Below are 1,566 nucleotides of genomic sequence, written 5' to 3'. Positions count from 1 at the left end.
TCATGGTTTGGGCCTGTTTTTCGTCAGCAGGGACAGGGAAGATGGTCAGACTTGATGGGAAGATTGATGGGGCCAGATACAGGACCATTCTGGAAGAAAACCTGTTTGAGTCTGCAAGAGACCTGAGACTGTGACGGAGATTTATCTTCCAACAAGACAATGATCCAAAACATAAAGCCAAATCTACAATGGAATGGTTCACAAATAAACGTATCCAGGTGTTGGAATGACCAAGTCAAAGTCCAGACCTGAATCCAGTCGAGAATCTGTGGAAAGAGCTGAAGACTGCTGTTCACAAACGCTCTCCATACAACCTCACTGAGCTCGAGCTGTTTTGCAAGGAAGAATGGGCAACAATTTCAGTCTCTCGATGTGCAAAACTGATTGAGACATACCCCAAGAGACTTGCAGCTGTAATTGCAGCAAAAGGCGGCGCTACAAAGTATTAACGCAAGGGGGCCGAATGATATTGCACGCCCCACTTTTCAGTTTTTTATTTGTTAAAAAAGTTTGACACATCCAATAAATTTCATTCCACTTCACGATTGTGTCCCACTTGTTGTTGATTCTTCACAAAAAATTTTTAATTTTCTATCTTTATGTTTGAAGCCTGAAATGTGGCAAAAGGTTGAAAGTTCAAAGGGGCCCAATACTTTCACAAGGCACTGTACAGTATTTCACCTATTTAGTGTGACAGCAGTTAGGGCTGTGGCAGCTCAGTTGTCATTATGACATGAAAGGTGGTAGGATGTAGCAATCCCTAGCCATGGTGAAGCGTACTGATGTTTCAAGACGTTCCTTCATTTTTTTCCTTCTTGTCATGGAAACACTGTAAGAGCTGCAGGGCATGAAGTAAATATAAATCAGCTCTTACTTATACAAACAATGAATGAATGTCTCTTCAAAGAGCATACAGGCCATAACAATGAACTGTTTAGCTTCAAAGCTATGTTTGTATGTTGTAGGCAAGTCTGTTGGCATTGTAACAACTACACGTGTGCAACATGCCACACCAGCAACCACCTATGCCCACAGTGCCAGCAGGAAGTGGTACAGCGACGCCGACATGCCTGACGCCGCCAAGAAGGACGGCTGCACTGACATTGCATCCCAGCTCATCAAAAACATAGACATCGATGTACATTTTAACACCAACGTGATTTTAGTTTTAGAAATATTTATTGTTCAGTTATGAGCAAAAGTGTGTGTTTTCCAGGTGATCATTGGTGGTGGGAGAAAGTACATGACTCCCAGGGGCACAAAGGACCCAGAGTACCCCTGGGACTTTTCATCCAGGGGCAAAAGAAGAGATGGACGAAACCTGATCCAGGAGTGGCAGAGCATGAAGACTGGAAAGGTAACAGCTTTGTTTACAGTGACATACAGTGGTACACAACTAAACAGGGGTTGGAAAAGAACAATCACTTTCCCAACACTATTTTGGAATTTGCAGTGCCTTCCTGGGATTTTGGATCCATCTTGTTCAGAACTGTGAACTTTCATTTCCATTGCAGATCCCCATTCATTCATTCATTCATTCATTCATTCATTCATTCATTCATTCAT

The 1,566-nt window shown here is 42.6% G+C and overlaps 1 protein-coding gene across 1 annotated transcript in view; it reads left to right on the top strand.

The window, feature by feature from the left end:
• The window catches only part of alp3 (alkaline phosphatase 3), a 39,066-nt gene that overhangs the window by 11,711 nt on the left and 25,789 nt on the right, over positions 1-1,566 (top strand). Inside the window, exons 5-6 of the mRNA XM_037678002.1 lie at positions 966-1,138; positions 1,217-1,357. Of these exons, the coding sequence (XP_037533930.1) occupies positions 966-1,138; positions 1,217-1,357 (314 nt within the window). The remainder of the gene's footprint in view (positions 1-965; positions 1,139-1,216; positions 1,358-1,566) is intronic.

Source organism: Nematolebias whitei, chromosome 6 (genome assembly GCF_014905685.2).
Source record: "Nematolebias whitei isolate Nwh7 chromosome 6, NemWhi1, whole genome shotgun sequence".
Classification (NCBI taxonomy): domain Eukaryota; kingdom Metazoa; phylum Chordata; class Actinopteri; order Cyprinodontiformes; family Rivulidae; genus Nematolebias; species Nematolebias whitei.
This window is presented reverse-complemented; position numbering and strand designations above follow the sequence as displayed.